The sequence below is a fragment of the Monoraphidium neglectum genome (assembly GCF_000611645.1).
Source record: "Monoraphidium neglectum strain SAG 48.87 unplaced genomic scaffold scaffold01087, whole genome shotgun sequence".
NCBI lineage: Eukaryota > Viridiplantae > Chlorophyta > Chlorophyceae > Sphaeropleales > Selenastraceae > Monoraphidium > Monoraphidium neglectum.
In genome coordinates, this window is record NW_014012541.1 from 6,654 (window position 1) to 17,107 (window position 10,454).

The following is a 10,454-nucleotide window of genomic DNA, read 5'->3' on the forward strand; positions in this document are numbered from 1 at the left end:
CTTTGGAGCCCACCCACCCCCATGCACAGGCCCCCCACCCAGGAGCAAGCCCCAGCCCTCTGTGGCCTCAAAGCCGCGCCTACCTACGCCCAGCTCACAAAGTCCCCCCAAGCAGCAGCGTCATCAGCAGCTCCCACAGCAGCACCACCAGCAGCAGCAACAGCAGCATCAGCACCAGCAGCAGCAGCAGCACCAGCAGTCGGAGCCCCCGTCCACCGGCCTCGCGGCTAAGCGCCGCGTCAAGCGGGCGCGCGGCGCGGCGGCCGTCATCAGCGACGAGAGCGACGCCAGCGACGAGGGTCCTGCTAGGGTGCAGCCCGCGGCAGGAGAGCCGCTGGCGCAGCGTGTCCGAGGCGGCGGCAGGCGGGCGGTGATAGTGGACACGCCTGGGCACGAAAATGGCGGCACTGGCAACGCTGGAGTTGGGGTCGGTCGCAGGAGGTGGCACTCGGTGGTAGACAACGAGGAGGTGGCTGCAGGAGAAGGGCGCGAGGCGCCGGCGCGGCAACAGGCCGGTCCGCAGCGGCTGCGGTACGGGCGGCGCGCCCAGGCGCTCGAGCAGACGCCCCCACCACCTCCAAGGCGGCGGCGGCGGCAAGAGCGGCCAGAGCGTGGCAGGCGGCCGGCGCGTAGGGCGCGAGGGGAAGGGTGAGCGCCCGCGTTCAGCTACGTCTTGGTTTACGCCCTGCTGATGTCCTCGTCACCACGGGCGTCGTGCCTGCGGCTCAGCGAGCAACGAGAGCCTGGCTGTTCTAGGGCGATGAGTCTGCGTGCAACTTGCCGTCCAGCAACCCCTCCGCTTGCAGTGTCTGGCAGCATTGCGTGTGCAGAACATACAAACTGCTTACACTGCATGCCGGGCGCCCCTCAAAAACGCAGGGCGCATTTCATTGACGGCGAGGCCGAGGCGGTGTCTGGCGCGTCTGCTGACGAGGAGGACGAGGACGGCGCCACAGACCTGTCCGGGTTCATCGCCAACAGCTGCAGCCCCACGCCTCGCACGACGGGCGCGGCCCGCAGGTGGGTTCTGAGGATGCGGCGCGCACGGATGCATCAGGCCGCCGGGGAACACGCCCCTGCCACGCGCAGCGAAATCGCAAGTTGAACGAATGACACGCGGTCGCTTGTCCGCCCCCACGAAGCCCTCGCTGATGCACAATTTGCGTCCTGCCGCGCCAAGAACGTGCACATGTATTCATCACAACAGTTTCAGTCTTGCCCACAAGATCTCATCTGCCCAACCGCCTTTTCACCTTCCCAACTGCAGGTCCACCCCCGAGATCGCGCTCTACCAGCGGATGATGCTCAGCCAGACCCCCGCGGGCGGCTACAACATACGCGACCTGGTACGTCCTCAACGGCGGCCTGCACACCACCAGCAGCAACGGCAGCAGCATCGGCGGCAGCGGTGGCTGGGGGACATGCAAGGGGTGGCGGAGGAGGAGGAGGAGGAGGAGGAAGACGAGCAGGCTGAGGAGGAGGAGGAGGAGGAGGAGGACGAGGAGCCACTTGGCATGACACTGAGGGGGGAGGACACTGACACAGGAGATGAGAGGGGGCGGGGGGCCCGAGGCATCCCGAGGCAAGGCGCAGCGCGCCGTGGCCGGTGGCATGGCGCGCGGCAGTGGTCCCAGCTGCAGCTGGCGCCGGTTGCTGGGGCTGCGGGACTGCGCCAGCAGCGGCCAGGAGGTGGACAGGAGCCTCAGGAGCGGCCAGGGCAGCGGCAGCGGCGGCGGCGGCAGGCGGACGGCGCGGGGGTCGCGGTGCTGTGGAACAGTGGCAGCTGCGCAGGGGGCGCTGCCGGGCAGCGGCAGCGCATGGGCCACTACGAGGGCAGCAGGGCGGGCAGGAGCGAGCCGGGCGGCATGGTCGTTGAGCACAGCAGCAGCAGCGGTAGCAGCGGCAGCGGCAGCGGCAGTGGCAGCAGCGAGGGAGAGGACGGCAACGAGGACGAGTGCGCGGCCTGCGGCGACGGCGGGGAGCTGCTGCTGTGCGACGGCTGCCCCGCCGCCTTCCACCTGTTCTGCGTGGGCCTTGCGGCTGCGCCTGAGGGCGAGTGGCTCTGCAGGGACTGCCGGCGGGCGCGGAGCCGGCGGCGGCGGGCGGTGATTGACGATGGGTCAAGTTGATTTTCTCGTGTGCGGTCTGTACAGATTGTCGCATTGACTTTCTCTGTGCAATGTTATACACACATGTGCTCATGTGCACCACTCTGGGTCTCATCCATCATTGGTTATGAAGGGCTGACCACAGCAGCGTTGCGGCATGGCCATCTGACAAGAAAGGCACAGGTACGATTGACAATGGACAAATAAACGGCAAAAACACAAAAATGGGCATGACAAGAATTGAGCAGAAGAGGGAAAGGGTACATTAGCGCCACTGCACGGCGCGTTGCGACATCATCTTCTCTTGGGGCTGCGATCCCTCATGCGCGGCGAGCGGCTTCGCTTCCGCCCATAGCTGGCCGTGGCCTGCCCTGCCGCTTGCCGCTCGCCCCGGTGACCCTCCGCGTGGCAGAAAGCAGAGTCCCGCTGGCCCTCATTCCGCCGATTGCTGCGGTCCTGCAGAAAAGGATCCCTGTTGCCGTCCCTGCCAACACCACTGCTGCCCTTCCTGTCGTCTTTGACGCCGCCCCGCTCCCCCCGCTGCTCCTGCCCGGTCGGCTGCCGCTGCTGGCTGCTGCCCCGCTCGGGGTCCCGCTCCTCGCGCCGCCGCCCCTCCTGCTGCCCGCCGCGCTCATGCTCCTGCGACACGCGATCCCGCGTCTGCAGCTCCTGCTGTCGGCGGTCACCTGCGGGGCCCGAGGGTGACCGTCTGTCCTTGTCGCGGTGATGACCCCCGCTGCTGGTGTCCTGACGCGGGCCTGCGCCGTCGTGGCGCCGCTCATGGGTTGATGGCGGGGGCCTGCTGGCAGCAGGCGGCTGCTGCCGCGCGGTTCCGGGCCCCTGCTGACTGGCGGGAATGCAGCTACCGCCGCCTCCGCCGCTGCCACCACCTGTGCTGCCATCTGCTCGGCCAACGGAGGCAGCCAGCCCCTTCACGGCCAACGGTAGGAGGTTTGCTGAGGGCTGCTGAGGACGGCCTTTGCCTGCGCCACCACCGCCGCCGATGCCACCGCCTGTGCTGCCGTCTCGGCCAGCAGAGCCAGCCAGCCCCTTCGCGACCGGCTGTGGCGGGTTTGCTGAGTGCTGCTGCGGCCGGCCTTTGCCCGCGCCAGCACCGTCGCCGCCGCCGCCCGCCGCCCTGAGCGCGAAGATCTCCCGCCGTGCCTCCTGCAGCTCGTTCGACCTCGCCTTGATCTCCCTCTGCGCCGTCTTGAAGAGGCTTGACATGTTGGTGAGCAGCACCAGCCTCTCACACTGCAGCTTCTTCAACTGGCGGAGGACGGTTGTAAGCCGTTGGGGTGCGGCGGTGTGAGCGCGAGTTGCAGTCTTGGGCGATCGTGGGTCAGGAAGATCTTCAAGGGGTCTAGGCGAGTGCTTGCATGACCATGCCGATGCCAGAAACACGCGGTGTGAGTGCAAACCCACAAAGATAGGGTGTGTCAAAGAGGTTGCAAGGCACACGCGTGTCCGACCACAACATAGCCCTGGCACAACCCTCACACCTGGCCCTCTGCTTCCTCCAGCCGCCCCTTGAACTGATCAAGCTCCTGCTTTTGCGACTCGACGCGCCCCTCCAGCTGCGCACGAGGGGGATGAAGCCATTCGTCAGCAGAGAATCGTATGTGAGTGCGCCACCCCCCCCCCCGCCCCACGGGGCCCTCGGCAGGCATTGGGTTTGTTTGGTATGTGGACTTGGACGCAGGCACTTAGTCACATTGCTCGTGCAAACAATTGCTTGCTTGCTGCGGCAGCGTTGAGGTCGGCGCACCTCCGCCAGCCGCTCCCGTTGGAAGCGCTCAGATATGTCGCCGACATCGCACAGCCCCGCATACAAGTCTGCATCGTCATCATCTTCAGCTGCTGCAAGATTGCAGGTGGAGCAATTTAGCCGCACAGCGAGGAGGCTGGACAGCCGCACGCGAGGCTGTGCGCACGCACAAGAGCAGCGGTGCAGTCGCAGTGCTGAGCTCGAGTCGTGTTGCTGCTGCCGCCTGGTGGCCGGACCGCACCTGAAGTACGGGGAGCGCAGTAGTCTGCCAAATCAATCAAAGCCTGTGGCTCGGTAGCCATGGTGCCGAACAATGCACAGGCTGGCGCGTGATCCAAGTTCAAAATGTGATCTCGTCACTCATCCACGACACGTCAGCGTACCGGTGATACAAGGTACTTTGAATAGTGTTTAGGAAAATGGTAAATGCGATAACCGACGTCAGCTTGTGATCGCCCTCGAAACCCAAACCTGTTTGCTAGCGCCGGCGTGCGAAAATTATGTACAAACACCTGCCCGTAAAACCTGATCCCTGCCTAGGGACTAGCGCAGCACACTGGCGGCGGTTGGGTGGCGGCTGCCGCGCATCAGTTTGAAACACGCGCCCTTCGTGCCCGTGACCGCCATGCCAGGCAGGGGTGGTGCCAGGATCGGCGCTGGGCGCAAACCGCGACCACCGGGAGCTGCACCCAACCCCATCACAGCACAAATTCAGGCCGGTCAGGCCAAGCGGGCTGCAGCAGCAGCTCAGCAAGCGGAGGAGGCCAGGGCAGCGGCGGAGCGGCAGCGGCAGACGCGGGAGCGCGACCGCCGCAATCGTGATGAGGAGGACAACGGCAGCGATGAGAGCAGCGGGGATGACAGAAGGAGAGTAGCAGGGGCACCGCCGCAGCGGCTGGCCCAGGTGCATCTGCTGCAGGGCATGCGCGTCGCTGTGGCCGACATGAGCGGCAGCCTCAGCGGATATGCAGTGCTTGAGGTGCGCAGCGCGGTGCGGCACGCCGGCCGCGACGATCTCGCAGCCGGCGCCGGCACGCTCGGCGGCGCACGGGTGTCAGACGGCGAGCACTGCTTCGAGGCGGCGCAGCTGCCGGCGGTGGAGCTGCCGACTCCCGGCGCCGGCGCCGGGTTTGCTGATCCAGCCGAGGACGCGCCGGTGTTACTGGTCCCGGCGCGCCTGCTGCTCCAGGTGCGCCTGGCTGGGCTGGTGGAGCGCGTGCAACGGGCGCAGGGGCCGCGCCGGTCGCTGCGGCGGCGGCAGCAGGTTGAGCAGCAGAATGCAAGGTGGGAGCTGGATGCGGCGTGCCATGAGGAGCTGGTGGGGCAGGCGGCAGATTTTGAGATGGAGATGGCGGTTCCTTTGAACGACAAGAGTTTAGGCTGAGGGTTTAGGGTTTGGTGAGGATGGCAACGACGAGTCCAGCTTGTAGGTCCAGCAAGACGAGCAGCAGAGCAGCAGCAGCAGCTGCTGCGCGACAGCAGCTGAACAGCAGCAGAGCAGCAGAGCAGCAGCAGCAGCTGCGTGGCAGCAGCAGAGCAGCAGCAACAAAGCAAACAGCTGCAAACCAGCAGCAGTGCGTGAGCAGCAGGTCTGCTACTATGCTCCTACGAGAAGTAGAGCAGCAATGCGGCGGCAGCAGCAGCGGTGGCAGCTGCAGCAGCCTCGGCAGCAGCTGCAGCAGCCTCGGCAGCAGCAGCAGCAGCAGCAGCAGCAGCAGCAGCAGCAGCAGCAGCAGCAGCAGCAGCAGCGGCGGCCCCGCCGCCAAAGCCGCGGCGCACATAATTGTACCAATGTCGGTAGTCGCAGAGGCGGCGACAGCAGGATGGCAGAAATCGTGTGTGATTCATGACCGGTGCCACCGCCAATGCTCTTGGCCTCAGGGGCGCCTTACTGCTCGTGAACATGTATGCAGAATCAACATGCTTTGATTCCACACCTGCCTTTGCTTTGAGCATGCATACCTTTTGACACATTCCATTTGTATACTGTACATCAACAAACTGCTTGGTTACGATGTCCAGTGCTTCCTTGACTTCCTCACAACACTCACAGTAAATTACAAGAGCGGCGACCCCCCCGGCCACGAACACATCCCAGGACGGCCAGGTCCTTGTGACTGAGGTCGTGCCTACATACCAACGAATCAACCCTGCCTGCGCTGCATAAGCACCGACGACTGTAACTCTTTCAACCACCTCATGGGCTAGCATGCAGGAATCCAGAGTCTTGTGCCGATTGGAGGAGCACAGCCACGAAGGGTGCGCTCCTCATCCCTCCTGGGCAGCACTGACAGCGCCCTGGACAATAGCGCTCCGCGCCGCTCGGCGCTGCAGGCAGTGTCGGTGTATAGAACTGCTTACCGGCAGACCCACCCTAAATGTTGGCGCCAGTTGTGAGTCCGCTCGCCAGTTGGCCACCACCTGGTGGCCTCAGACCTTGGGCCCGCCCATACCGGATGTCGAGGGGCCGGGGGCGGCAACAGCGTACGGGGTTCTGGGCGCTCAAGCAGGCCTGGCAGACTGCAGGCGTACGGCGGCAGGGGGCTCAGGTGGGGCCACGCGTCGACCTTGATGTGTGCGGGCGTGCGCGTGCGCACGCGTGTGTGTGCACGCATGTGCGCGTGCACATGCATGTGTGTGTGTGTGTGTGAGTGTGTGTGTGTGAGTGTGTGTGTGTGTGCGCGCACGCGTGTGTGTGTGTGTGTGCGCGCACGCGTGTGTGTGTGTGTGTGTGTGTGTGTGCGCGCGCGCACGCGCGTGTGTGTGTGTATGCGTCCACTTGACAGGAAAGTCCCTGTGGCATGCACAATGGCAGCGGGAGCTCTGATCAGCGGCACGTCGGCTCGTGCTTCCAGGTTGGCTCAAAAGACGACGAGTCTGCTGCCGCTGCGCTGCGACTCCCCACACCATGGATACCTGCCAGTTTCTTCATTGGACGCGGGCGGTTCGCTTACATGCATGCCCACACCAACTTTCCTGATAATCAGAGCCGTGTTGTTGAGATTGAGTAGCAGCGGTTCACAGCATCCACGCGGATGCTGGAATTGCAGTCACGCTGCTGATGATGCGTGTCACGCAGGCGCTCCAAATCAACACGAACTTGCGGCAGCACACCAGGCACACAACTGCATCGACTCATCTTTGCAAAGCGCACACACTCAGTTGACTCCTCTCACATTGTTATGCACCTTGATAAGTCGCACTCCATGCTTTGCATTCAAGCAAGCACTTCCTGCTAAAGCACGGCACGCAATGTCCCGAGCACACCCGCACCCTTGCAACCCTCTCAAATCTGCTCCAACACATCGGGCATTGCTGAATCCCCCCCACTGCCCTGCATTCTCTCCCGGTCGCCTGGCAGCAAAGCAGCCACCTGCAGCGGCCCCCAGAAGCGCCGCAGGGGCGCTTTACCGCTGGCCGCGCCACCACCCCCTGGCGCCTGCGCGCCCTCCTCCCCTCTCGTCTCCATGCCGGCGCTGCCAGCGCTGTGCACCCAAAGTGCGGCGTGCTGGGCAAACCCCACGCCGTGCAGCGGCTCCTGGCCGCCAGGTACGCCAGCCGGCGCGCTAGCGCGCAGCACCTCAGCCGTCAGCCCCTCCGCCGTCACCGCCGCCGCACCAGCTCCGGCTGCCCCAGGCTCTGACTCGCCCGCATCCGTCCCAGCAGTCCCTGCCAAGCCGCTGTTGACTGCCCGCCGTGTGTCGACGGCGGCCGCGGTGGAGGCGGCGGCCGCGGCGGCGGCTTTGCTCTCGGCGTCGCCGGGGGCGCGGCCCAGGCCAAACACAGCGACCTGGTACCCGCTTTCGCGGCCCGCATGCGCCGCCCACTCTGAGAACTCCGCCGCTGTCAGCTCGAACCGGTCAAAGCCGAAGCGCAGCGGCGCGCCACCCGGTCCGGCGGGGCCGCGGAGGGCGGAGGGGCCCGCGAGCTCCTGGATCACGGCGTTGAAGTCCCTGGGGGTGGGTGGGCGTGCGGGGTCGACAGGTTTTCGAGGGGGGACGCCAGGGTGCGAGCATCGGCGGGAAGCAGCAGGAACTTTTGCTGAAGGTCTCGAGCCAATGCACTAGAAACGGGACCTGTGCACGCACGCAGCGCGCTTGCAGCAAAACGCAATGCAATGCAATGGATAAGATGCAACCCAACGATGACCCCAACAATCATCACTTTCGGTCACCTGTTTGGCGTCGTCACCAGCAGCACCCTCGGCCTCAGCCCACGCATCACCGCCCTCATCAGCGACTCAGACGCCTCCCTCTGCCCCGCCATCTGCTCGACCGCCTCTGACATCACGCACACGTCACAGCCAGCCAGCCCTGCAGCTTCCCAACTGGCGGCCGCAGCAAGGGTCGGGTTGTCAATATCGCACTCGAACGCAGACAGCTCTGCGCGCCACGGCGCGGCGGCCGCGGCCGCGGCCGCTGCGGCGGCGTCAGCAGCCCCCACGGCGGCAGGGTCGACTGCAGTCGGCTCCGCGGGCGCCGGCCCGGCAGCGGGCACGGCGGCGGCGCCCGGCGCGTCAAGGCTCTGCAAACTGCTGCCGCCTGCGCAGCTGTCTTCGACAGACAGCGGCAGTGACGACACGCCCTCCAGGCCGCCGGTGCGCTGGGGCACCTGCAACGTGGCCGCAGGAGGCAGCGAGGCGCCGGGCACGGCAGGCGGCCCGGTGACACCAGAGACGATGGTTGCCGTCGGCGCCTGCTCAACCGCGCTGGCCCCGCCTCCGCTGTCCTTCAATGCTCCCACCTGTGCCAGCTCCTGCCGAGGTGGCTGCATGCCATTTGCTGAAGCGGGGGCATCTGCCGCGGCCGCGGCGGCCGCTGCGGCCTCTTTCCCGGCCACCAGCACGGTGCTGCACTGCAGCGCCCCCTCAACGGCGGCGACGGTGCGGTTCAGGCGGCCCATGGCCCAGTCGACCGCGGCCACCCGCTTCAGGGGCGTGAACGCGCAGTCCTTCAGCAGCGCCGATATCAGGTGCCCGCTGTCGCCGCCTGCGTGCAAAGGCCCACGGCAATTTGTGTTGAAGCTGTGCTTGTTGCCGTGGGATCAAGACTGCCCGGAGTTAGGAGGTCTGCCACCTCCATCAACCAAGGCGTCGCCGGCGCATTCCGAGCCCTTTGCCGCTCAAGACACCCACCCTTCATCTGCATGCTTGGGCATGCAGGGGCAAAAGCCAACAAGATGAGCGGCCCTGAGCAGAATGGGGTCCACCAGCCCCTGAATCGGCCAGCATGCACCCGGCCCCCGCCCGGCCGCCCGTTCACCTATCTGCACGAGGCTCTCCGCTCCCAACACCTGGACTAGGCCACCCGCCACCGCGGCCGCCTGTGCCCTGAGGGGCGGCTGGAACAGCGCACCCAGAGGGTCCGGCCGCCTGTCGCGCCGCCCGTAGCCGGCCCGGCCGCCGCCGCGGCCGCCGCGGCTGGAGGCGAGGCGGGAGGGGGCAGCGGCGGCGGCGTGGAAGCGCGTTGAGGACCGATGCATGTCCTCCAGAGATAGACTCGGTCAACCATCTCAATTCAGACTGGCAAAACAAGCTGTGAATGCACACTCTCCTGCCACGAGGTTTAGCAACAGCAGTGATGAGTGCGGAACAGCCGGGATACCCCACCAGCGGCGCCGCGACGCTCACCCCCACCGGCCGCCGCCGCCGCGCCCGCCGCCCCCCTCCTCCCATTCCTGGAGCTCTTCCTGCGCCCTCGGCGCGGCCGCTGTCAGTGGGGGCCGCGGGGGCGTGAGGGACAGCAGGGTGGCTGTGATGACCACGGGGCGGAGGCCGAAGAGGCCCAGGGGGTCGGGGCCCTCGAGGGCCAGGCGCGTCCTGGGCAGGATGCGTGATGTGTTTGTGATGCGTGAGTGCGTTACGGGTTGTTGGAGAATGTGTGTGGGTGTGTGTTTGTGTGTATGTGGGCGTGTGCGTGTGCGCGAGCGTGTGTGTATGTGTATGTGCGTGTGCGTGTGTGCAAGTGCGTGCGCGTGCACGCGCGTGCGTGAGTGCGTGCGTGCGTGCGTGATTGCGCGTGGTGCTTGCGGGGATTGAAGTGAGGTTGGGGCCAGTGCGGGGCTTGCATGGGTGATTTGGGGGTACCAGTGCCAAGGGAAGGATGGCTTGCAGTCTCTTGCACGCAGACCCGTGCCTGCTTGTGAACACCTGTCAGGGCAAACCCGACTGGGTCACGTTTGTATGCGCTGCCAGCAGCTGCAGGCACACGCCAGCGCATGCACGCACAAGCAGCTGCAAGGGCCCGGGGAGACACCGGCTGTGCGGCAGCTGCTGGCTCACGTGAGTGCAGGTCAGACCTGTGCCGCTGAGCTGGCAGGCACGCATAGCACCACTTATAGTAACACCGCGGGACGCGCACTGAAGAGTGCGTGGGCGGCATAACCCCAGTGCAATTGGATTCGCTAGCGCACTTGGGTTACGCTGCTCGGCTTGAGACGGCGCAAGCGAGGGGGTCAACACCAACATGAGAACAAAAGGCAGCCCCTGATTCCAACGCACACCTGCGGAACACCGATCACCAAATGCAGAAAATGTGCCGCACAAAGCAACCCTCGACCAACAAACCCACCCACCACAC

At 65.8% G+C, this 10,454-nt stretch overlaps 3 protein-coding genes across 3 annotated transcripts in view; 2 read left to right on the top strand and 1 right to left on the bottom strand.

Moving 5' to 3' along the window:
• Nucleotides 1–398: 398 nt before the first annotated feature.
• Nucleotides 399–2,129, top strand: MNEG_6605 (hypothetical protein; the record flags this gene model as incomplete). Its single annotated transcript, XM_014044921.1, has 4 exons — nt 399–427; nt 880–1,020; nt 1,268–1,346; nt 1,626–2,129. The coding sequence occupies 4 exons, from the start codon at nt 399–401 to the stop codon at nt 2,127–2,129; spliced, it is 753 nt and encodes a 250-aa protein (XP_013900375.1).
• A 2,166-nt stretch (nt 2,130–4,295) lies between these two features.
• On the top strand, nt 4,296–5,260 carry MNEG_6606 (hypothetical protein; the record flags this gene model as incomplete). The annotated part of the gene is made up of 2 exons (XM_014044922.1): nt 4,296–4,298; nt 4,592–5,260. 2 exons carry the CDS (start codon nt 4,296–4,298, stop codon nt 5,258–5,260), a joined length of 672 nt encoding a protein of 223 aa, XP_013900376.1.
• Nucleotides 5,261–7,162: 1,902 nt separating this feature from the next.
• The window catches only part of MNEG_6607 (hypothetical protein), a gene marked incomplete at both ends in the record, with an annotated part of 4,329 nt that continues 1,037 nt past the window's right edge, over nt 7,163–10,454 (bottom strand). Inside the window, 4 exons of the mRNA XM_014044923.1 lie at nt 7,163–7,829; nt 8,051–8,864; nt 9,138–9,295; nt 9,512–9,694. Coding sequence (XP_013900377.1) covers nt 7,163–7,829; nt 8,051–8,864; nt 9,138–9,295; nt 9,512–9,694 — 1,822 coding nt within the window. The remainder of the gene's footprint in view (nt 7,830–8,050; nt 8,865–9,137; nt 9,296–9,511; nt 9,695–10,454) is intronic.